This window comes from Dasypus novemcinctus, chromosome 20, assembly GCF_030445035.2.
Source record: "Dasypus novemcinctus isolate mDasNov1 chromosome 20, mDasNov1.1.hap2, whole genome shotgun sequence".
Lineage (NCBI taxonomy): Eukaryota > Metazoa > Chordata > Mammalia > Cingulata > Dasypodidae > Dasypus > Dasypus novemcinctus.
Window position 1 is genome coordinate 23,548,191 of NC_080692.1, and position 22,902 is coordinate 23,571,092.

General features: G+C 49.7%; 1 protein-coding gene across 1 annotated transcript in view; it reads left to right on the forward strand.

Annotated features, from left to right (window-relative positions):
* The first annotated feature begins 1,038 nt into the window (after positions 1 to 1,038).
* NTF3 (neurotrophin 3) overlaps positions 1,039 to 22,902 on the forward strand; it is a 67,285-nt gene continuing 45,421 nt past the window's right edge. The window contains exon 1 of the mRNA XM_004485017.5: positions 1,039 to 1,729. Coding sequence (XP_004485074.2) covers positions 1,712 to 1,729 — 18 coding nt within the window. The 5' untranslated portion in view covers positions 1,039 to 1,711. The remainder of the gene's footprint in view (positions 1,730 to 22,902) is intronic.

Consider the following 22,902-nt stretch of genomic DNA (forward strand, 5'->3'; position numbering starts at 1 on the left):
CCCCTCCGCCTCCGCCCGCGCGGCCTCTCTCCGCGACTGGTTTGGCCTGATGGGGTAGGCGCAGTTCTGGTGCTTTCCGCTTCTCGGTATATTGATCAAATTCTCCAGCGGTTCCGAGGAATTTTTTTTTTTTAACCTGGACCCTGGCTGGAAAGTAGTGAGCACAGACACCTGGAAGGGCAGGGCTGGAAGGAGACGGGGTACTTATCCCCCTTCCGCAATCGCGCTCCAGTACAAAAGCCCTGGCAAAAGGTGGGGAAGGAGTGTCGGAGAGGGCGAGGAAGAGGGGGCGTTTTGGCGGTGAGGTCCCCCATGCCAGGACGCGGGGAGAAAAACGGGGGAGCGAGAACGCAAACTCCTCTCCAAGGCTCTCGAATGCTCCTGTCCTCCTTAGGTGAGCTTTCCCCCCACTTCTGATGGCGAATGGGCGAACGCAAAATAACTCCGTAAATGTGAAGAACGAGTCTGAGCAAGTGGGGTCTAAGGGACAGCTAAAATTACCAGCCACTCTTCTGCAAAGTCCAGCTCTTAAAGTAAGAGATTTTGCCCCACGCCATTCTTTCTCTGCAGTGGACGTACAGGTGGGGAAACGAGTGTCACTCTTTTCCAGGAGCTACGGAGAGGTTTGCTGCTTGCCTCGGCTTCCCGCCCAGTCCGATGTGTGCAGACTGGTGGGTGCAGGCGGGTGCGCAGCTGCAGGGCCAGATCCTAGTTTGGAAGGAAGGGGCGGGCGTAGAGAGAAGTTGCAAGCTGGGTGCAATGGAAGCTTCTATCCACCCCCCATTCCCCCCCCCCCCCCCCACAGAGCCATCCCTTCCCTGATCGCCGCCCCCCCCCCCCCCCCCATACCTCTCTAACTTGACCTACTGCACTAAGCTTTGGGTGCTGGACCCCGGAGCGAAGAGTTCGCTGGGGAGCGAGTGCCCTCAGGAGTGTTCCTGTTGGGGGCGGGGGGAGGAGTGATGGGTGGGCACGAAGGAGGTGGGGAGGAATCTGGAACTGGAAGGGTCCGGGATTTGGAGCAGGGGTTTGCACCACAGCCCCAAGCCTCCTGAGGAAAGGGGCAAAGAAAGCCCCTTCTGCCCTCTACGGAAAACCTCCCATAAACCGGAAAAAAGATCAAGGAGACATTCTTGAAGGAAAAGAACAAATCGGACAGACCGAAGACATTAACATGTAAAATAGAGCGAAAAGTCGAATATTTCGTTTTCTCCTGGTTATCTAAAAGGGATATCAGGAGTGGCGGTTGGGGTTACTGAGGAGCACCTCTAATTTAGAAGCTTCGTTTTTTTGTTGTTGGTTGTTGTTTTTTGTTTTGTTTTTTAAGAGGGACTATAGAAAATGACCCCTTCCCCCAGCCGGGCCCAGACCGAGGTCCCGGGGCGCAGCAGCGCGGGGGCGGGAGCGCGGCGCGGAAGGGGTTAAGGCGCTGAGCGCGGAGCCATCTGGCCGGGTTGGCTGGTTATAACCGCGCAGATTATGTTCACGGGACTCAGAGTTGAAGGCTCCTCTCCCTACCGAGCAGCTCCGCGCACGGCCCCCGCCAGAGAGCCCGGCGCAATTACTTTCTTCCCTTTACTTTTTTCCTTCCTCCCTTTCTTCCCGGCTGGGTGGCGGCGGCGGCGGCGGGGTGGGGGAGACTTTGAATGACCGAGCTCGCGTCCACCTTTCTCTTCATGTCGACGTCCCTGGAAACAGTCACACGGATGCCATGGTTACTTCTGCCACGGTAAGGGGAGGCTGGCAGGGAGGGGAGGCTGTCACAGAGGTTCTGGGGTGGGATGGGGAGCCATAGGGGGCGGGGGGGGATTTTCCAGCGGACCCGGGCGGGGAACTCCCAACTCGGCACCCCGCCCCACCCCCACGGCGCCGCTCTCACTCACTTTCCCCGGCTGGTGACTGCCCCGAAGTTTGCGCTGGGATCTGCCGAGGCCGAGGCGCAGCCACCCTCCCTCCCCCCACCCACGCCGCTCAGCACACCCGCCCGCACCCACCCACACCCCTTCCACCTCAGCCCGCTCTTTCCTCGACTGCCCGCGAAGCCGCCCCCAGTCTGGGAGAGGGATCAGGTTTAAGGGACCACGATTAGAAACGGGGACGGCGGAAGGGCAGGAAAGGGATTCTGCAACACCGCTCCCTCCCAGCCCACCCCCCACACTCCTGCAAAAGCTCCCCTGCGCACCCTGTAACAAAAGCGAGTGGCAGAGAGTGGAGAGGAGATGAGGGTGCCTCCGCCGCTCACCCCGGCGCGCGCCCCGCTTCGCCAGGCTCTTGCACGGAGCCCCCAGCCCGGGCCCCGGCGGCAGAGGCTGGGGGAAGGACGCGGAGCGCAGGACCCGGCCGCTCGCTTCCCAGTTGGTGGAGTTGGGACCGCTGGCCGCGCGCCCCGTACCTGCACTGTGGCGTCCCCCTGCCTCCGCCGAGAGCTTCCGCGGAAACGGTTCCGCGTCCCCGGCCCGCCGGGGCCAGCGCCCACCGCGCCGCTACCCCACCCTGGGTCTCTGCGCAGATGTGGGCTCCGCTCCGGCGAGCGGCGGGCACGAGGGCCGGGCGGGCCGGGGGGGTTTGCCTCGCCGAGTCTCGGAGCCCGTTCTCGGAACTCGAGATGGAGGGCTGGGAAGCCGGACCCCCGGCGGAGCGAGGGCCGGGTTCAGGAGACCCACGGGGGACCACATTGCGCCCTGGCCCCGGCGCCCTTCTCAGGAGTGGACGCTCCTGGTGGCATCTGGGACGCTTGGGAGCTGAGGGTTCGGGACCGGAGGGGATGGGGGAGGGGACTCTGCGCGTGGCTTTCGGGCGGCGCGAGTAGGTGCGCGGCGAGGAGGCGCCGCTTCTTTGCCGGAGTTTGGCCGCTGCGTTCCTCATCTGCGCTTCAGATGCACGCAACTGAGGCCCCTGCGCCGAACCGGGCGGGGGGTTGCTGACTAGAAAGGATCCGCTCCTGGGATCCGTGGCTCGGCTGGGATTCCAGGTGGAGGAAACACGTAGCAGAGCGCCTCGCCTCGCTCGACCTCTGGCGGCGGGCGGCAGGTTCCGAGTCCGAGCGGAGGCGGCTCCTGGGGCGCAGCCCGCGCGCTGGGCTCGGCGCTGCAGAGCTCGCGAGCCTGGGAGACTGTGGACTTGTTTATGTGCGTGAAAAGGAGGGGGCCGGGGCTGTGGGGGAGGGGGGGAGAGCCTGAAGAGGGGTGGGTACTCCTCCTGGAGTCTGTGGTTTGTAACTCAGCCTGACTACAGATTGTGCTGGAGACCTGCTTTTTAATAAAGAGCTGCCCTCTTCCACGTTGTCAAATGGCAAACGAGCAAAACATCTCAGCTCTCTGCCCCAAACATCAGGATGGGAGGAAGTCCTACTACCACAACACACGCATTTCCAGCATTCCCAGCCTCCCTCCTCCTACCCCCAATTCCTTCCTGAAGTGTTGCACAAAGAAAGTTGAGAGGTAGAATTCAAGGGAGAAAATCCGATCGCCCTCTGCTTGCGCTCAAGCACATGGACCAGGCTAAGGGAGGGAGGAGAAGAAAAGGAAGCCAGCGCCTGTACACGGTGCTGGAGGGAAGTAGGTCTGCGGGTGTTTGCCCTGGAGAGAGGGTGTAAGGTTTGGGGTCGGTGAGGACTGTACTGGAGCTGCAAGTGAAGGGTTTAATTCTGTGTGAACTGCGTCACTACTTTCCTAGGAGGGAGGCTGTGACCCTTGGGTGCTCTGTTGGGTCCGCCAGGGAGGGTGTGTGTGGGAGGGGCAAGAGAGCAGGAGGTGCACGATGCTCTGTGGGCTGCGGGGTGGCGAGGCGGCTGGGGGGCTTGGGGGTGTGTGTGTCCCAGGTATTTGCTGGGTGGGCATAGTGGGAACAGCGGGAGCTGAGAGCATGAGGGAACATAGGTGTAGCCGCTGAGAAATCTGTGCCTGCGTCAGAGCGGGAGGAGAGGTACAGTGTGCTGAAGACAGATGGCCTGTGCGTGCCTGCACAGACGCAGGCAGTGGGTGTGGTGGGGGAGGGCGGCTGTGTGTGGGAGGGGATCGTGGCCCCGTGTGGAAGGTGGGGCGCTCAGGATTTTCAAGGAGGAGGGGGAGAGTGTCAGAGGAAAGCCGTCTGAATTTTTTTGAGTGTGCACTGGGAAATTGGCTGGGATGGCACCTGGGGCATGAGTGGGATCAAACGGTGTGAGTTCAGACCCTCTATGGAGGGATGAGGCAATTGTAGGAAAGGGTGCTGGGTTGATGTTTGCCTCTCCCACCCCCCACCCCCAAACAGGAGGGAGTTGGAGAAGGCTTAAAAAGAGGGGTGTACTTTTAAGGGGAAAAGGCCCATGTATTGGCACTGGGTTCTGAACAGAGAGGGGTGGGTGTAAGACCGTAGTGAATGGAGGTATTTTTTGTGTGCCTCATGGCAGGGATGCCTGTTGTCCAATGCTGTATAATGGGACTCTTATTTAATAGAGGGATGCACTGTCACCAATTAATACTGATTGTCAATTAAAATTTATGGAATGCCTACTGGATGCTCAACCCAGGGCCAGGTACTTGGGCATGGCACAGTGCCCTGGAAAAATTACTTCTCTGGACTCAGCTAGTAAGCTGAGTTTTGCCAGAGCAAGGAAGAGAGTTCAGTGCTAGTTGCCTTTTCTAAAACTGCAGTTTTTAGAGATGTTTATGGATCTTGGGGGCCCAAGGGAAGCTGACTTGAAATATATGTGTGGTTTTGTAAAAAGTGGGGCATAAGGATAGGGGTGATGCATAGTTTTGTGTGCTGGGGAGGGAGCTGGAGGGCGTTACTGTTCCTTGTAGGATATGAGGGTAGGGAATTGGGGGGTACTGTCCCCCAGGTCTGAATGCAGGGCCCAGGTACATCTGAGGCTTGAGTTTTCGAGCATGTGCAGTGCCTGCTTAGTAGTAGGAAAAAAAGACTTGATATACGGAGGTGGAGAAGGGTGACCAGAGAAGATGGGGCATTTTTGTTAATCTTTGATACTTTGTGAGTACAAAGCTACACTGAGATGTGTGTATATGCACATGTGTATGCATTTGTGTGTGTGTGTGTGTGTACACACGATGAGGCTAGAACTAAGTGGGAGAAGGCTGGGTAGGAGTATTGCATATTCTGGGTTTTATGAGGAAGTGGGAGGTACATTTTTACAAGAAATTCACAGGAAATCTGCATGTCTGAGGAAGACTGGAAATTGTCTTGGATGCTCAGATGTGTATTTTAAATGGAGAAGAGTGTAGATAAAAGAAAGGCTGTAGGCTTGGGGAGAGTGTAGGGTTTTGTTTGAGGAGTGAGGGATGGGTGAAGTTGTTTGGGCTGAGTTCCTGAGATAGCTGTGAGGCACCTGGATCCGGGCAGGGCGAAGGGTGTGCTTTTATGATATGTGTGTCACCTCACTGGGCCAGGTCATGGGAACCCCATTTTATTAGGTTCTGATAGTGTGAGTGTGCATGTTTGGGGGAACTTTATCTGACTTTTGGAATTTTTGAAGTCATGAAATTATAGCTGTGACATCTTGAGGTTCTATCTTATTTTAGTATAAATTTATCTCTGTAAGGGATAGACCCAGTGAGAGTTGACAGTTGTCACAAAGTAGCCCAGTTTTGCCACTTTGGAGCAGTGTGACTTTCAGGCAGTTTTCCAATCCTTCTGATCCTACTTTTTCTTTTTGTAAAATTGTAGTGCCTCTAATGACTCAGTAAGGAGAAACACTCCTTCCTCTTTCCCCCAGTGGATGCTTGGTGGGTTTAGGAGCACAGAGCTTTACCAAGAGGATGTCTCATTGAATACATGTGCTTGCATGAATGTAAGCCACTGTAAAAATGGGATCTGTACGTCTTCTCCTTTATGGTGCAAGTTGTTAAAATAGTCTTGATGTGGCTGTCTCAGTTTGCTCATCCATACAATGGAAGTAGCCAAACCTCAAGTATAGTTGATGGAAATCTGTATCCATAAAAGCTCTTTGAACTATTCAGAAGAAAGTTGGTTCAAAAATCAGTTATTAGTTATTAGAGACAGACATTTCTTATTGTTTAACATCAGCTATGCAGACCACGAGGCCAAACAAATTTGACTTTGAGAAGAGAAAGAGTAGTAATTGCACATGGCATAGGCATGACTTGAATAAAAGAAGAGCATGGCCAGCCAGCCTTGGTTACTGTCAAGGTCTGTTTTCCCCTAGGCTGCAGGTCCTTGGCAGGTAAGAACCTGCCAGGTAAGAGGGGTGCATGGATTTTGGATTTGTGGAGTGCTGCATGCCTGATGAAGCAAGTTGGGGACAGCCACTTGACCCAGAGACAAGGAGGCAGAGGGACAAGAAGTCTCCGAGTCCTCCCAGAAGTTCACACAGGCTGTCAACTCCTGGCTCAGAGTCAGGCTCCCATCCTTGAGTTGGGTGGCTATAAATAGGCAGGAGCTAAGCTATTTCCATGAGGCACTAAACCAATTCTGTTGCTTTTCTTGGCGAGATTGGGCCAATTAAGTTGATTGGAAGAGGTCACTGCTGATGGGTCTCACATTCCCCAGGCGGGACAGGCCAGCAAAGTTTAATTACATAACATTTCCCATCTCTGCAGCTTCACTCCCAGCTGTATCAGATGTTCAGGTCTCTCCCCTGCCTCTCCATTCGGGAAGGAGCAGGCCGTGTCTTCTGCAGGTTGCTCCAGATCTTTTCCTGTGCTCTCACTAGAACTAAAGGGAATGCAATCTGTACATTGGCTGGAAGTGAGAAGGGGGATTGAGGCTAACAGAGAAAGTCTTTAAAGGTCACCACCCTGCTTCAGGTCCTTACTAGCTGCTGTTTTATTCATTATTGAGACAGGCACTTTCTGGCATCAAGAATGTTGAACGAATGACCTTTACTAGGGCTTTAGATTTAGTTTTATTTAAAATTGGGTTCATTGCAGAAGGACCAGATCTTCTCCCAGAGACAAGCCTGAGCCCCACATGGTGCTTCTGGTAAGGTCTGTTCATGGACAAGCATGTTGCAGGATGTGAGCATGCGTGCTGGTGTGCACGAGAGCACAGGAGCACCCTGGGGAGGCAGGCAGCATTTGTAAAGCTGGCATCATCATTGGTGGCATGTGAGAGCCTGACTCAGATTGGATTGGATTGTCATCTTATTGCTTCTATCACTATCAGGTGCTTGCAGAAGGCATGAGGGTCGGACACCTCGCAGGTGGGCCAGCTTGGGATAAAAGCCGGGACAACTTCTTTAGATCATTTGTACATGGAAGTGCATGTGCTTTTAAGAAGTATGAGGCCAGTGCAGATAGCACCTCACCCTTGTCTATGAATTTCTGTTAAGTTCAAGACTGGATGGAGAGTCTTTTCCGGTTTCCTTTTAGAACCCATAGGGCATATGCAGATGGCCTGAGATCTTTAAACTATTTTTATTTGACAGTTTTCCATAACTTAACCTTTCATTCTACCAGAAAATACCAAGTGGCTGGAAATTGCTTGACCCCCAGGGGGTCAGAATGCACTTGCTGTCCATGTGCTCATCCAGGCTCGGGTCTTCAAACAGTCTTAGTTGGGAACCACTGGTAGGTCTGTGCTCTGAGTGTCAAGAACCCTCAAGCTGAACTTCAGTTTAGCTGGGGAAGACCAGATTTTGAAGTGAAATTTGGTGTGATCTGTTGTGATTGCTCCCTTTTTAGCAGTATTTCCAGAGAAGACACTTTTTTTCCTTTGAGTCCCAAATCCTTTATGCGTTTGTTCAGTCAGGGATTTTGAAAGGTTTAAGGTTCTCACATTCAGGGCTAAAGGTACAGGAGTAAAAGGTAGCTTACTGATCTCAAGAGATCACAGGCCAAGGGGATGTTAAGCAGCATGGGGCAACAGAAAACCTGTTGACTTGGAGATAGGGAATGAGGCCTGAGGCTTGGCTCTGTCACTAGTTAGCTGTGGCTGTGTGACCCTGGAGGTTTTCTCCAGGCTTTGATTTCCCCATCTGTGAAAGAAGAGCTTGAGTTAGAAGATTGTAATGTCTCATTCCATCTCCGCCTTCCTAAGATTCTATGGTAGCCCCATCCTCCTACCTAATCAGTACTAATAGGCCTTACTCAGAGTGCCTCTTGGCATGCCCTGATTGAGCTCCAGTTCTTATCTTTAGGGATGGATGAGTCAAAGGCAGAGAGGCATGCAAAGAATTTGCCATAGTATTAAATTTGGCCAAGAATTTTCACAGCATTAGCTTAGCCTGCGCAGTGTGTGCAAAGCTGAAAAGGGTTGGGTTTGGCTTTCTGGTAGGTCTGGTGCTAACCATCCAGCTTCCATGCCAATTCCTGTCAGTGTCAGGGGTTCTGATTCAGAAAAGCAGCCACCTTTAAGATGATTGATGATGAGAGTAGTTTATGTCTGAGTACATTCTGAGTGGCAGGTATCATTACTAGTACTTCATGCTGTTATATCAGTGCTAAAAATAATGCCACTTACATTTAGGGACACCAGTGTTACATGAGGTTAACTGATAGCCCTCAGTGACACAAACAGTATTGTGTTGTAGATGTTGATATGCTAGCTTTCCATCCTGAAGCATCCCAAGTCCACCACCTGACAGATTCTGTTTTTTGCATTCTGTGATGTCATCCAGACAGGAGGTGGTTCAATAGCCTTCTGCAAAATCTGTCACCCCACAGGGTAACCTACTCTACTGGTAGTACATTTTAATGTGCAAGACAAATGTTTAGTTTTCTAGCCACCTGCTGGCAAGCATGTGTCAGATCTGTCTTTGCTTCCATCCACCCTCCTCCTTTACTTCCCCTTCTGTTGACAAGGGAAACTGCCCTTCCGGAATGGGGGTATTGATTTAAGCCACAATTGCCTCCTTGAAAACTCTATGAAGATTGGAGCTGGACATCTGGTTTTGATCCACACGCCCACGAGAAGTGGTAGGTCCCAGTATTCTTGAGTCCTGGGATGAAGCTTGCACAAAATGAAAGTAAAAGAGAATGTGAATGGAGAACATGAGGTTTATCTCTTCAGAATGTGGAAAATGGCTTTTTCTGATGGGCTAGGTACCTCCTACCAATTGCCCCTCCATTTAGACTGGGGCCAAAGTTAAAGTGGATTTATTGCTGGGAAGTTGGGGGAAGGGCTGGGTCTCTGGCTCCGTTTGCTGGAGAGCAGAGCAGCTGTAGAGTCCTCCAGCCCTGGCACTTGCCTCCTGCATGCCATGGTCTGGGCAGTACCAGACAGTCAGGAGGCCAGAGGGCTTCTTGGGGTGATGCTGCCCTTTCAAAGGGTATGACTAAGAGCACTTGTTCTTCCTTCCTCTTGCACTGATTCCCTTAGGAATCACTACTGGACACATACCTTCAAGGCCCATAGTGCGAGGTGGCTCTGTTCTGTTGCTCAAAGGTATTTGCAGAGTGCAAATAAATTCAAAGTGCTGCCCTAATGCCTGCTGTAGTGTAGGTGCTCAAAATATGTGTTTACCTTTTATAAAACAACTGTTCACATTTAGAGGGAGACATTCTTCTTGATGTGTAGAGTATATAAGTGTGCATGTGTGTGTTTGTGTGTTTGATAACAGCCAGGTCCCTGTGATTTACTTACCCTCTCCTGCCCTCTGTTTCTAGGTCTAAGCCCTCAGTTTTTAAAATATTCTTGGGGTATTTAAAAATATCCTGCCTCTCTGGCTCCAAATTATTCCTTAGGGATAATGTTCAAGTTCATAGTCTGGAATTAATTCCATCCTGAGTCTTGCAGTCCTGCCCCTTTTTGTTCATAGTGTACCTCACCTCCTTCCACTGGGTTCAAGAGGAAAATGGAGCTCTACAAAGTGACCTGACTTCCCAGCACGTGTGTTCCATGTTTGGGAAGGAGCTCAGCTCTCCTGACATTCAGCTGGTAACTTGAACAGCTTACCACATCTCTCTCTGCAAAGGACTCAGACTAGCTTTGAGAAAATTCACTTTCCCTCCATGGGCCTGTTTCCTCTTCTGAAAAAAGAGGGAGATGGGCCCCATGGCAGGTCAACCAGAAGCCTGCAAGTTGTGGTCCTTCAGATAGTCTGTGATTCTGCTGCTCCATAAATCTCACCATGCCTGAAATTTCCAGGTATCTGTACTGGCCTGGAAGACTTATGTACAGAAATGTGGAGGTGGTAGAGGAGGAAATTAAGTTATGTGATGCCAGATAAGTTATTGAACATATGGATGAGTGCATGTTTATAAAGTGCTGAGGAAGCAAGCCTGCCAGATTTGTGGCAGATTTTGGGTTGGGAAGTTGGGAGCACAGGGAGAGGTTTATGTGGGATAGATAAAATTGTCTGTGGGTAGCCGAATTCAGTCCGATAAATCAGAATGATCCTAAACTGCAAGCGGGGAGACCAGACTGTACCCCTTTCTTTACCAGAGACTAGTTATATAATTATGGGACTTTTCTGACCCTCACCAGGTCTCTCTTTCCTCTTCTGTTAAATGACAGAGTTAGGAGCTCCTGGCCTAGATGATCTCTAGTCTTTCCTGCCTCATTGTTAAGTCATGGGAATTGGAGACCCATAGAGGAATCTGATTGATGGAGAAGGGGATGCTTTCAAATGGTTCAGATGTAGAGAGGAATGTGTGATTGTGGCATGATAGGAGTGGTAGAGAGATCTGTTTGTTCTTGAACTGGAGATGGCAGTGCCAGATATATCCCACATCTATGTTGTGTTTAGAAAGCTCTCCTTTCCTTACTCACCAGTGGACTTGAAATCATCCCTCACATCTTTACTTAACTATTACCACCTCCGGGAAGCCTCCCTCCCTATTCCAGAGAACCTGGGGCAGTGTGAATTCTGTTTGCATTCCTATCTTCTCCCCTGACTTTGAGCTCTAGGAAGAATGGGATCTGGTCTGTTCACCTGTGTTGCCCAGCTCTTTTAACATAGTCTGCCACAGAAATGTGTGGGACGGATGGACACACGAGTGGCAGTTATAGGCAGCCCTGGGGAAAAAGGGTCACAGAGGTGACACGCCTGGCCAAGGGCCCAAAGCTGAGTATTCTGTGTCCCTTTAGACATCTGTCCCAGTTTGATGTCTTGAGTACTCACTGCCTGCCCCCCAGGAAAGGCCATTCTTACTCTCTTTAGAGTCTTCCACCTCTGCCGTGTCTTAGCCTGCCTAGCTTTTCTGCAAACATGGGCTTTGGTCCAAAGGAAATTGGATGCCCTTGAGCATGAATCAGCCCAGTCCCTCTCTGGACACTCAGGAAGCAACACGGTACACATTTTAAAAGCTGAGTCAGGAGGCATCCTTCTTAGGGCTGCTAAGTCCCAGGCTCTGGGATGTATGTTGGAGAAGATACAGAGATGAATGCAGTGGCCCTGACCTACCCACAAACAGGTGAGGGAGACAGACAGGTGACGTCCATCTAAGGCAGGGAAAATGTGAGTGGGGAGTGGAGTGTAAGGTTCCCAATTGAAGTGTGGGTTGGTGAGATGGAGGCAAAGAACCCTCCTGGCTCTGGAGCAGGCTGGTGGGTCTGTGGGCAGCCTTCGCTCGCACAGGAGAGCAGGAGCGTGAGTGCCTTCTCTCCTCACTGAGCACCAGACCTGGGCTGGGTGCCTAGGCCCACTGCCATGGGAGCCCTTCCTGGGCAGGGTTCTGGGGAAGATGGGTGTTGTTTGGGGGTTGGGGCTTGGTGGTGGGTTTGTGGGTGTGCCACGCAACGCAGGTGTCACCCGTCAGAAATATCCCTGCCCAGAGCAGGGCGTTGGTGCCTGCTGGAGCAGGACACCTGCCCGAGGCGCCTGAGCACTGCTTCTCCCGCCTTACCCACAGCGCAGCAGTGCTGGCTCTGTGGTCACTGCCGACGCAGTGACAGACTGCCATCTACTGTCCACTTGTGTCCGAGTCCCTCCTGCTCCAGGAAGTCCAGACACCAGGAGAAGCAGACGTTGCATCCTTATTTAGTAATGTCTTTAGAGTTTGGAAGGGGCCTTTAAAAAAAGAGCACATCTGCTAGATGTTTCTGTTATCTGCTTAACAAGAGTGTTTTTTTAAGGGGACCTCCCTTCCACTACTGATGCTTCTTAGCCACTGTGCTGGCTCAGTACCATGTGCGGTTCCGAGAGGTGAAAGACCTTACCTTCAAGAGCCTTCCGGCCCCGTTGGGAGTCCAGGACCGACTTGCAGATCAGTAGGCAGCAGGCCGTGGCAGTGCACGTTCCCTAAGTGGCAGGGACTCTAGAAGCTGTGGGAGGGGAGCCAAGAAGAGCACTGGAGGCAGAGACCGGTAGGGGACTGTGGGTGGCTTGTGCCTCTCAGTGTCTGTTGAGAGCCCCTGAGAGAGCCACGTGATGCCATGGAACAAGCTCTGACCCGGGAGTGGGGCCTAGAAGGCCCAGGCGCCCACCGGGATCTGTCGCCCACCCGCCCTGTGAGGTGGGGCCTCAGGTTCCTGGCCTCTAAGAAGCTGTTGGACCCGTTGTTGTCTGAGGACCCTCCCTCCCCTGACCCGGCATCGGGTGCCACGTTTGCACGCTGTGGGATGTGGCTTCCAGGTCCTACTTGGATCCTGCTTAGGGCAGGCAAGGCCCTCAAGTTCATCATCTGCTCCTGACAGCCCTGCACACAGCAGGGGAGAGGGACTCCCCAGAGGAAGTTAGGGTGCCGGGCAAATAGCAGGGGTGAAGGGCTCTATGCAGCAACTGCTGTACTATTTCTTTCCATATCTCTCCTGCACGTTCCTTCCAAAATATACCCGTGTGATACTTGAGTCTTTAAGATACTAAAGAAATTCCTTTAATATCTTAGTGCTAGTCGTAGCTCAAGTCTAAGAGGCCTTCAGGTTCAAGTTCACACTACAGTTGCTTTGAAGGAGGTTGATTTTTAATAATTCTATTATTTATTTAAAGTAGCAGAAATTCTGGGTGGCTGTTGGGTAAAATGAAAGAAAAATTGTTTTCCATAACTCGCAGTCTCATTCTGTCTTTCTTAGCGTTTAGCTTACTACCAGGCAGATCTCCAGTGTGTTTATTTCATGTTCATGTCTTTCAATATGTGTGGGGTGGGAAGAGAAGGGGGAGAGAGAGAGAGCTTAGCACAAGAGAGAAAGATATTTCAGATTATGGTCTCTTAGCTGGTCTAGGAAATCAAGTTGAATTTGGGTTGGGTTCCTGGGAGAGAGACTTCAGCTCGTTGCTCTAATCCTCCAACATTTCCCTTTTTCTTCTTGGCTCTCTTAGGAATCAGGAGTATATCTTCCTACTGCCCCCTTCAGTGTTTACATCCCCTTTGGGGGCTGCTGTATAAAGTTACTGCCTGTCTGCAGAAAGTCTCCGGAGCTGTTTGGGGGACCTTTTGACAGAAGCACAGTCAAGGATAGAGTCATTAGAGAAGGTCAGATTTTGACTAAGAGAAAAAAAAAATGTTAGGGGTCGGGCAGAGGATTCCAGTGGTTTATTTTGTTTTCCATGTGTTTATCTGCAGCACGATGATGCCTCTGACTATCGTCCAAGAGACGGACAGCAAGCCAGGGCTGGGAGGGAGATGGAAAGGGACTATCTCCCCAGGCCATCCAGCCTGGAGGGAGATAATCAGTTCTCAACAATATACAGGGAGCCAAACAGCCCCAGGAAATGTGCTGATGGCCTGGAATGCCATTTGTAATCGTCAGTGAAAGTAGGAGGAGATGAGCAAGAAGAGAATTCCAGGTAGATGGGAGTAGCTTGGGGAAAGGTCCCAAAGTGAGGTAGAGCAGGGTGTGCTTAAAGAATTAAAGAAGTCCAGGCAGGTGGTACCTGGCCAGCAAAGGAGGGATTACCTGAGATGAGGGAGAGGGTGGGCAGGGGCCCACCGCGAGCTTTGCCCCAAGGGCGAGCTGTTGAAGGGGTGGAGTCAGCGTGGGGGGAGAGGCACACTCAGCCTTCGGTTTTTAAGATCACTCCCACCTCAGTGGGGAGGAAGGTGGCCCTTAACAAATTGCTGTTCAGTGAGAGAATGACTGGATGGTTGTATTGGTAAAAGAATGAATGAATGAGTGAGTGAACAAATGAATGGAGCCCACGGGGAACACAGTGGAGAACAGCACAGCTGGTTTGATCTCGGAGTTACTCCGACCAGTGCTGGCCGTGGACCCATGATCCCAGCCCTGAAGGGTGCAGACAATACGATGATTACCTGGTTCTGGCTCCGGGAAAATGGAGCTAAAATAGTCCCTCTTAGTGTTGAGAATTTAGGGTGGCTGGAAGTGGGGGATCTTCTAGCTTTTTTCCCTCCTTCTCTCCATTTCCATGCCAATTCAGGCTCAAAAATAAAGAAAATGGCTTTTGGAGTTGCTCCCCAGAAAATCTGACAATGTGGGACTGATTTACTAGAAGCTTACAACCTTTTTAATGTTCAAAACAGAAAGTGGATTGATGCTAAGCTTCCTGGGACATGTGAAGTAGTCCCAGGTCCTGGACAACAGACACAGCCATAGATAAGTTCTGTGTGTGTGTGTGTGTGTGTGTGTGTGTGTGTGTGTGTTTCAGACTGTGGTGAAAATTACCAAATTCCACAGACCCCCTCTTGCCCATAGTCAGTCTAGGTCAAGTTTCTTGCAAGGTGATGTCCTCACATCTGTAAGGCAGTGCACCATAGAGACCCAGGCAGACGCCTGCATGCAGTCCCGCAGCTGAGGGAGGTGGGCACTCAAGAACTCCCTTAGTCAAGCCAGAGCGAGCTAGGGAGGGCCCCTAGTGTCAGCTCAAAGGTCTTCGTGCAACAAAGATTTCCCCTGCACACCCCCGCTGCTGTGTCCTGGCTAATTCCTCACCTGATGCTTCGAGATCTTCTAACTTTGACTAACGATGGTGGCTCAGGGTATTATTCAGACCAATTCAATTGGAATCTCTATGGTAGGAACCCAGGCAGCTGTAATTTTTAAAGTTTTCCAGGTGATTCCATGGTGCAGCCAACATTGCAGGCCAGTAGCTTGCAGCCCTGCCCAACTCTGCTCCCCTCCCTGCCTCTCTGCTGCTTTGCCAGAGCACCTGGCTGGTTCTCACCCTTGGTGTAATGGTGAGAATAAACCTCAGTTAGCTCTTTTGGGCTGAACCCTCTTCCTCCTTGACCCATGCAGCCATTTGCTTCAGAAGCTGGAGACCAGGAGACCAGGAGTGCAGATCAGAGGTTCTCAGCGGATGCTGCTGTGCCCGACCATTCCCTACTGAGGGCAAGTGGTGGGGAGCAAGGAGAGAGTAAGGTAGAGCAGCATCCAAAAGGCAAGAACTTTTGCAGATATCAGCTCATTTAAATTCTCCACAACCCTCGGAGGCAGGTGCTATTGTCCCAGGCTGGAGGGCACAGTTTCCAGAAGGCCTTTAGAATGCACAGTGGTTTGTGGTCTCTGAATGACCAAGTTGCTACACTACGCTTCTCTCTAGGGATTCGCATGCCAGTCAGATACCTCCCTCTAGGGACAGCTGGGATCAGGGCTGCTGATTTCTGACACTGATGGCTCAATGGGAAAGAGAGCCCCCTCTTCCCTCTTACTGTGGGCTCCAGCCCAGAGTGCATTCTTGGGCTGGTCCTTCCAGGAAGTGCCAGCTGGGGACATGCTTTATCTGACATGTCCCCATCGTGAAGGCAGTTGTTCTCTCCCATGTCACTGTTAGGTTAGGGAGTGAGGGTTCATGGGGGATGGTGGAGGGGAGTTCAGAGAAGGAGGCTAAAATATAAGATTTGACAAAGTTAAATAGGGTATGAAAAAGTTAACTTCTCAACCATCTATTTCCAAGTTGTAAAGGGACCATGTGGAATCATTGCGGTCCCTGGGTTTACGACTCTTGCAAAAGATAGATGGCCACGTATGTAGTCAGGCATGCTGAAGCCGACGTGCAGCCCCCATTGCTAAATGCGTGCTTCTGTTAAAGTCTTGGACTTGGCATTCTCTGGACTCCAGGTGGCTCAAGTGTAGTTTGGGAACTGTAGTGCGGTGGAATAAGCCTCTGGTTATGAGGACTGGGATGGATGGCTGTTCAGAGTGGCACAGACACGAGTCACAGCAGTGGGCAGTGAGGCTGGGTGTGGGCGTCGTTCTGTGCAAGGCTTGCATGTCACAAACAGCGACAAGCCCTGCAAATCACAGCAAAGGAAAACCACAGGGCCTGCTAGCTGTGTATTTCCTGTGGCTGAAACAAAAGTCATTCTTAGGTAGTTATGAGTTGTCTCACCACCCCCCACCCTAAACACACCCAATAATCACTGCCCAGCAGTGGTTTTTTTAGTTTTTAATCAAGGGACAGTTATCTTTCATGGATCAGGAGGAAGGGTGAACAGAAACATTTATATCTAGACTCTAGGCAAATTATTTTATCTAAAAGTAATTTAGAACATGGTCGTAAAAGACCATTAAGTGAGTAGAAAGTTGACTCTCCTATTGAGGAATATTTGATACATACATATCCTCTAATAAGAAGATAAAGAGAGGTCCTCCAGTAATTCCCCTATATTATTATACAGAGGAGTTTAAGGGGAAAATGTTCTTCATGCTCTTTCCACATGAGAACTAAAGATGCAGGAATAAACCTCATTGTAGCAAAAAGAAGAGAGCACTAACATTTAGGCCGGAAGGGCCAGGTTCTGTCGCCGTGAGTTGTCATGACCTCCTGGAGGCTTAGTTTCCTCTTTTGTAAACTGGAATAATAAACACTACCTACCTTAAATAATTAATGTGGGGTTCTGAGGAGGTAATACGTAGGAAACAGCTTTGCAAACTGTAAATTACTTTACAAATTTATGTTATGGTTTAAGCTGATACATTTTTCTGCCAGTAGCATATTGCTCTGTTTGGAAGATGGTTCTCCTCCAAATCAGGCTAGAGAAAATATTCCCTAGCAAGACACTGTCGTGCCTAGGTAGGTACTCATGAAACTGAGAGTTTAGGAGGGAAGCTTCAGGTCGCCCCATTTGTAATGAGGGAGGATGTCATGGTGTGGCTTGAAAGAATGACAATGCATGACTCTGCTTAGCTCTGAAGATGTCACTGGCACCTGAGACTCCAGATATGGCCATTTCGTGAGGGGTAGCTTGTGAAACAGAATATGAGAGTGGACACAAACAATGCACTAGCCAATAAAAATGCTGTCCAGGAAATGTGAGTTTATTTCAGCATAGGTCGCCCAGCATGTCTGAGGCCAATGACCTTGCTTGTCCCCAGTTGCTCTTGTACTCACCACACACATCTGTGCCTCTGTCTGCCATTCAGAACTTCTTTCCCAGCAAGATCTAGCTATAAGATTAACACGTTGCCTCACCTACTGCAATGGCCCCGCACCTTTTTTTGTTTATTTTCTATCATTATGAAAATCCCTTTGAAATATCCATGTTCGTAGTGCATGGATGCAGTGCCTCACATCTTTGAGGTTATTTAATGTATTTATATATGACTAATATATGTAAAGCACTTTTCTGATTGCTCTTGTGTTGCCTTGAGAGTGGGTTTCTCTGGCAGGAGAGTTGGCTGCTGCTTTTCTTGGAGCTGGCTTTCCTTAGATGTGTGGCTGGTTGTCACATGGCCAGCTGGTCCTCCACAGCATTTTTTCCTGCGTTTTCCTGTGTACCCTGGATGTGACTCCTGGACTGGTTCAGCTTCTTAGGTTATCTATGGCTTCCTGAATGCTTACCTTCTTTTAGTGATTTCTCAATTTCTAGTCCGTGAATGCCCCCCTTCTTGTTTTCAAGCCTAGGTAGTTAGACATTTCTACTGTATTTTCTATTGTTTGTATGGATTGGCTCCAGAAAGCAGGGGACAGCAGGGGTTACCCAGTCTACTATCTTGAAACTGGAGTCTCTTCTGTTGAGTGAAATGTTGGGTAGGACTTCCACAGGGGAGATAATGGCAAGAAGAGCTAGTCCACTAAGCACAGTGCCTGCCCTTAGGAGGGGCTTGTGTTAGACAGGCAGAGTTGTTTTGGGAGCTGTATGTTTTTGGAAATAAAAAGAGGTTCTGGAGTGCCTCAGCCTGGTGTTAAATCCCATCTCCTCTTGGTAAAGGGCCTTGATGATATCTCTAAGATCCAGTCAGTTTCCTTAAGTGTAAAAGGGTGGCCCATTTCAGTGATGACAGACCTAAATTCGATACAGCATGTAACTCTCTTAGTCTGGAACATGGTCAACATTCAATAAATGTTAGCCATGGCTATCATTATATTATTATTTGGAGCAATCCAGAAAAACAACAACAAAAAGCTGCCGTGTCATGTTAAGGACTCCAATGGCAGGAGCTGGAACCAGGCTCCATATGACACAAAATAAGCCAGCAGCAGCCATCCTCCCCCTCCGAGGCCGAGTGGGCTCTGCTCTCTGTGCATCTGCATGCCTCTCTTCTTCTCTCCCCAGCTATGTCTGCTTCTCTGTAAAGGCAGAAGATCTTAATCCAGCCATTGCCCAGGGCTCCAATTCCCAGCCACAGAGGGAGACTCTGATTGGCCTGACTCAAGTCAGATGTTCACACTAGTTTGGTTAGTAGTGGATGAGGAAGCTGGCCACATAGTACGTGGCTTAGAACCTCAATGTCTATAGGAACTGTTCACACAGTCCAGGCCTGTGGACCTAGTATGTACCCCAGAAGTTACCCCTAGCAATGATCAGTCAGTAATTTCATAACTAAAATCAGCTCCGGGGTGTGTGAGAAGATGATCAGGGGCATTCTGATAGGAGCAGTCCGAGGCCGCCGGTCTTTCTGGGCAGCACACCTGACCTGTGCTGAGTTGTAAGTCAGAGCCCCTACTTCTCTGCCCTAGGGAGAAGAGCGGCAGTCAACAACATGCACACCAATGTGGGTGACAAATGAGCAGACCACACGGAACATCCAGGTAGAAAAAGAAAAGGTTTACCTGTTCGTGCAAGACTCTAGTTCTTGTTGCGCCTTCAGGAACGGGCAGGGCCATCCCTGCTCTTTATCTTTGGGTAACAATTCAATCAGGGCCTTTCCCCAAGTAGACAAGCATGAAATGAATTCTGCATAGTCGTTTAGGAAGGCTTGGCCCCATAGCCTTGTAGGGTGGGCCCTCTTATCTCCCTGCACACAGTTCCAAGTGCTTGGACCCTGGAACATGCCTTCCAGGTGGAAGGTGGGCTGTCCAGTGTTCAGCTTCTTTTCCCAAAGGCAGATCTTGGGCTCGTCTCTAAGCAGCTTCTTCTGGGCTCTGCCTCCCTCTGAAGTTCAGAAAGTAGCAGGTGTGGTTCCCAGTTTAAGTGAACTCTTTTTCTTTTAAACCCTACATGTTTCAAGCTGAACACAAGAGTTATACAATGAAGGCTGATGGAATTTCCAAAACAGGAAAAATTCAGATCTTTAAATCTTAGGCCATTAGGTAACCAGCTTATGAGTTAGGACAAGGGTTTCTTATGCTGTGATTGTTTTGTCAGATGTGTTCAACACTTGGTGTGTTTATTTGCATGTGGGATCATGGACTGTGCGAGGGGGTGTAGTGCACAATCCCAATCCCCACAATTCTGCACGACATGTGTCGTCTCCCCATTCTCCAGGGGAGGAGACTGACACTCAGAGAGGTTAAGCAGCGAGCCCAGCAGAGCGTTCCACAGAATCTCGTCCTCTCTGCCTCCCACACTGGCAGGCTGCCCACTGCCCCACACTGCATCTCTTCTCTTCAGGAAGAAACTGGTTGTCTGCCCAGCTCCATTCCCCCTTCCTTTAATACATACATTTCTATAAGAAATAAACAATTTCCTTAGTGAAGTCCTTTTCTTATTGGAGTATTTTTTATCTAATTATTAGATTAATGTTTGAGTCCACCTCAAAAGGTCTCAAGCCATTGTCTTCCTTTTCACCTTCTTCCTTTCGAATTTAGCTGGGATTTTTGTTGAGGGACAATTTTGTGGCTTATGGGAAAGAAAGAACACAGCCAATACTACCTAACACTTGTATGTTTGAATAAAGGTGGTGAGGGAGAAGATTCTCTCCATCACTCACAAAGTATGGCCCAAGCTCTTTGACGTGACCTGCTCGATAATCCATGACTTGCTCTTCCTCCTTCCCGTCTTAGGCTCAGGTTTCCTGCCTCCATTATGTTCTGGTTGTCCACTCTGCCTGGGATCTCTCTTGACTTTGCCTTGATGACAGTTACAGGTGTTTGGTTCATCTAGGAAGCTTTCCCTGAACCCTGACATACTCTGGCTTATCATTTATCATATCATGTAAGGGTGTGTATCTGCCTCCCCCTGAGCCTGGACCCTCTTTGAGGGTAAGGGCTGTAGTCCAGTCATATCTCAATTCACCTGACCTAATACGGTGCCCAAGAAATATTGGTTACACTGAACTGCAGCCCAAACCTGCAACGGCACAGAGGTCCAGAATTTGACAATTTGACATGGTTCTTTAGCACTGACTATTCTATCTTTCTTGAATTTATCTTTATGAGAAAGTTTGTGGTTATCAATACAAGACTATTTTTTTCTCCATTGGAGATTTCAGCTAGATAACATTGAAGAGAAGGCTGATGGATTACTGGCCAGAGCTATTAAACCTCACCTTTACATTTCTGATCTCTAAGAATTTCTCTGGGCATCAATGCCAACACAAGGGATATCTCTGCTAGCAGCTACTGATTACATCAGGGTCCAGAAAACTTTGCTCCGGAAGCATTTCATAAGCTCCTGCTCTGTTCTGGGCACTGCTCCAGGTGCAGTGGACAGAGCAGTGACCAAAACCAGGCCTCTACTCTCAGAGAGCTCACCTTCCAGGGGAAGCTGTAGAGAAACACAGAAATATAGATTTTCTATGGCAATGGAAAAGAAAGTGGTATGGTAGACAGCAGAGAGAAGAATGTTTTAGATTGGTAGGGTCAAGACATGGCAAGAAGATCTTTGTGGCTGGGCATGCAGGTTGTGTAAGACCTTACAGACCATATGTACAGTATCCTTATTTCTTTTTCCTGAGTGCCATGGGAAGCTAGAGCTCCTCCATCCCTCAAGTGTGTTGGGAAGCTTTTAGAAGGTTCAGGTCAAGGAGCAGTGTAACTTGATTAACATTTTTAGAAGATCACTCTGTGTAGGGGGCTGTGAGAGAGGGGAGACAAATTACATTCTGTTGCAGTGGGCAAGAGAGAATGGTAGCTTGGACTTGAGTGGTCAAGAGGGAGAAGCTAAGAAGCCAAAAGGTCTGGGATCTGTTTTGGAAGCAGGGCTGGAAACATCCTACTTGCTGATGGACAAGCAGTGAAGTGTGAGAGAGAGAAAGAAAGATGTACTGGGAAAAGGAATAATGACAAGTCTAAGAAGGAAGATATACCGTTGTTCTTGCTGGGTTCCTAAGGCCTGAATCCTATGTGTGCTGTTACCAGGAGCACAAGAGAAGGAAAAATAGAATGTCTAGCACACTCCATTTATCTAATCTGAAAAATGAGCTCTGCTCGGTGACCTAATGGATGTAAACTCTGGTTCTAAAAAAGCCATTCATTCAGCGACTAGCTGCTGAGTGCCTGATATGGTAAGGAATTGTGTACTGTGCTGGTGGGGAATACAAAAATGCATGGTTCCTCACCTCCAGGAACCTAGTTCCTCTAGAAAAATAGGACATCCCCAAATAAATCAAACACATGCTAGCAATGACCAGGGCCATGGGAGTGTTACACATGGAGGGCAGTTGGAATTGCAAATAACTGAAGGGATATGTGGCTCAAGGGAGAGGATTTTAGGAGGCAGGGCTAGTACAAACACAGAAGTGGGGAAAAGCATGGGGTGTTTGGGACTTGACCAGCATGCCTGAAAGAAGGGAAGGTTTATGCAGAACAGTAACGGGAGCTAAGTCTCAGTGCAGCTCCCCCAATCCCAGGGCTCTGTGGTTTGGGAGCTCCCCTGAGGGGATTCTCCCCTTTTCCTGTTTTTGGTTTGCATTATTTACCCCTAAGAAAGTTCTTTGAACTTTCTGGAAACTTCTCTTGGTGTCTTCTCATCTGTTCCTAGTTTAGCACCATGGGCCATTTCACGGGGTTCTGCTTTGTAGGTTGCAGGGTTTGAGAGTCCCCCTTCCTGAAGTCTCTCTCTGGATTTAGCAGCTGGTACATGTGCTGCTGTTTTGCTGCCATCCCAGCCCCAGGTCAGGAGGACTTACCTTGTGTCTAGGAGCAGGCTTTCGAGGAGAACCTAACAGTCCTCACTCCTGGGTTTTCAGAGTTCTGCCAGATGTGGCCTTACAGGGAAGAGCAGAAGCACTAAAAATCTACCCCTTTGGTGCCAAGTGCAAACAAATCATTTAGCCCCCTCGGAGATTCGCCAAAAAGAAAAAAAAAAAAAGCTGCTCATTGTGAAACTGCTGGATAATCCATCTGAATTAAGCCCTGCGTTTAGTTACTCTTGCACATGCATTTGCTGGCATGTACATACAAACACACCCCGACATCTCTTTGTGCCTCTTCCGAGCCTCTGATGATTTCTTTTCCCTCAAGGAGGCTGGAATACAAGGCTTATAAGACTTGATTTCTGGAAAGCTTTTTCTTCTGCCCAGCCAGAGCACCATTTCTTTCCTTCTTCATTGGCCTTTAGCCCAGTGGTTGGGCAAGGATCAGAAACAGGGTAGCATTCTCGGGGTTCGTCCCTAAAGCCTGGGTGGAAATCTGCATTGTGGTCTGCAGTCAGGCTCCACCAGGCTTTGGGAGAGCTCCATTTCACAACTCACAAGTGTGTGGACTTAGAGGGACAACAGATGGCCTTTCTTCTTGGCCTCTGCAAGAACATGGTTTGATATCTAGCCACACTTAGACACGGAGGAGCAAATCATGGCGGGGCAGCATGGGAGCAGTGAAAATCCTGGGATTGCGCTCCTTTTGTTAAACCCCATCCTGGAAGTGTGAGAAACCAAAGAAGCAGATATTACCTTTACTGAGTGGTAGTAGAAGTGACCAGTGATTCCTCTGGCTTCTTGTAGGGTTGGATAAACCCCATAGGGAGGAAAACATGGGCTCTTTATTTTAGCTGTCAGGAAACT